The sequence below is a fragment of the Stegastes partitus genome, unplaced genomic scaffold (genome assembly GCF_000690725.1).
Source record: "Stegastes partitus isolate 25-593 unplaced genomic scaffold, Stegastes_partitus-1.0.2 Scaffold2678, whole genome shotgun sequence".
NCBI lineage: Eukaryota > Metazoa > Chordata > Actinopteri > Pomacentridae > Stegastes > Stegastes partitus.
In genome coordinates this window covers 27,511-28,856 of record NW_007580409.1, presented here as the reverse complement: position 1 = coordinate 28,856, position 1,346 = coordinate 27,511, and the positions used below count along the sequence as shown (strand labels likewise).

The following is a 1,346-nucleotide window of genomic DNA, read 5'->3' as shown; positions in this document are numbered from 1 at the left end:
TGTTCTATCCTGAACCTCTGCTGTATTTCTGTGGACAGATACTACGCAGTGTGTCAGCCTCTGACTTACAGAGCTAAAATCAGTCCTCGTGTTGTCGTGAACATGATCCTGGTGAGCTGGGGGGTTTCTGCTCTAATTGGAATCGGGGTCACAATTGCTGGATTAAGCAATGAAAAGTGTGAGGAAATGTGTTTTATTGAAGTTCTAATGGCGAACACGATTGGACCTATATTATCCTTTTACCTCCCAGTGCTCATAATGTTGTGTATCTACCTGAAGATTTTCCTGGTTGCACAGAAACAAGCTCGAAGCCTTCAGACCACGACAAAGTCTGGAGCAGCTGTTAGTAGGATGGAGAGAAAAGCCACCAAAACTCTGGCTATTGTGTTGGGAGTGTTTCTTCTGTGCTGGACTCCTTTCTTTCTTTGCATCACCTTTCTGCCTTTCACTAATAATTCAGTTCCAGTTCCTTTGATGGAAACATTAAGCTGGCTTGCACTGATGAATTCAATGTTCAATCCCTTCATTTATGCTTTCTTCTACAGCTGGTTCAGGTCAGCCTTCAGAATGATCATTTCTGGAAAAATGTTTTTTGGTCATTACACAAACTCAACGTTGTACTGACTCACTGTCTGATGTGCAAAAAACATGATATTAATACAAAAATGTAACAGTAAATGGTAATTAAAGTGACTCTGTTTACATAGATACTGCTCCAGTTTAATGATCTGCATGTTGTGTTCATAGAAATATGATCAGATGTAGGTGCAACAAACAAGTACGAGTTGAGATTTAAAAAAATAACAAAGGTGAATTTACAGATTATACAGATTATCCTCATTTACAGGTCAAGAAGTACACTTTTGTTTACATATCATGTGCTACTTACACACTTTAAGCCAGAACAGTCTATACAGGATTTAAAAAAAAAAAAAAAAAAAACATGGTCCATGTGACCTTTACATTAGTATTATTCCCTGTGAAACCATTTAATTGCATGTTTTGTCTTTTACCTTTACCTTAACATTAATATATATCAGTGGCCAAGTAAGTCTGACACCAGGACAACAAACGTGTTCAAACAAGTGTGTAAGGTAAAGACAAAATCTGACATTTATGAATGGAAACAATGTTGTCTGACATCAGATAGCTCATTTAGGCTCATTAGATGATATTAAGGTGACATTTTATCAAGAATTGTATGTTAAATACAGGTATGTTTACTGTTTGTGGTGGTAGTTTAGAAACATGATATACTTTGTGTATATGAAGCATTTTTGGATTAATACAGTGGATTCACTTCGCTCCATCAGTTCAGTCTCAACATGTTTCCCTGATGCACTGAC

At 36.9% G+C, this 1,346-nt stretch overlaps 1 protein-coding gene across 1 annotated transcript; it reads left to right on the top strand.

Annotated features, from left to right (window-relative positions):
* Positions 1–6: 6 nt before the first annotated feature.
* Positions 7–624, top strand: LOC103375581 (trace amine-associated receptor 1-like; the record flags this gene model as incomplete). Its single annotated transcript, XM_008305892.1, has 1 exon — positions 7–624. A coding segment is annotated over one exon (618 nt), but the record flags the coding sequence as incomplete, so codon positions are not given.
* Positions 625–1,346: the final 722 nt, after the last annotated feature.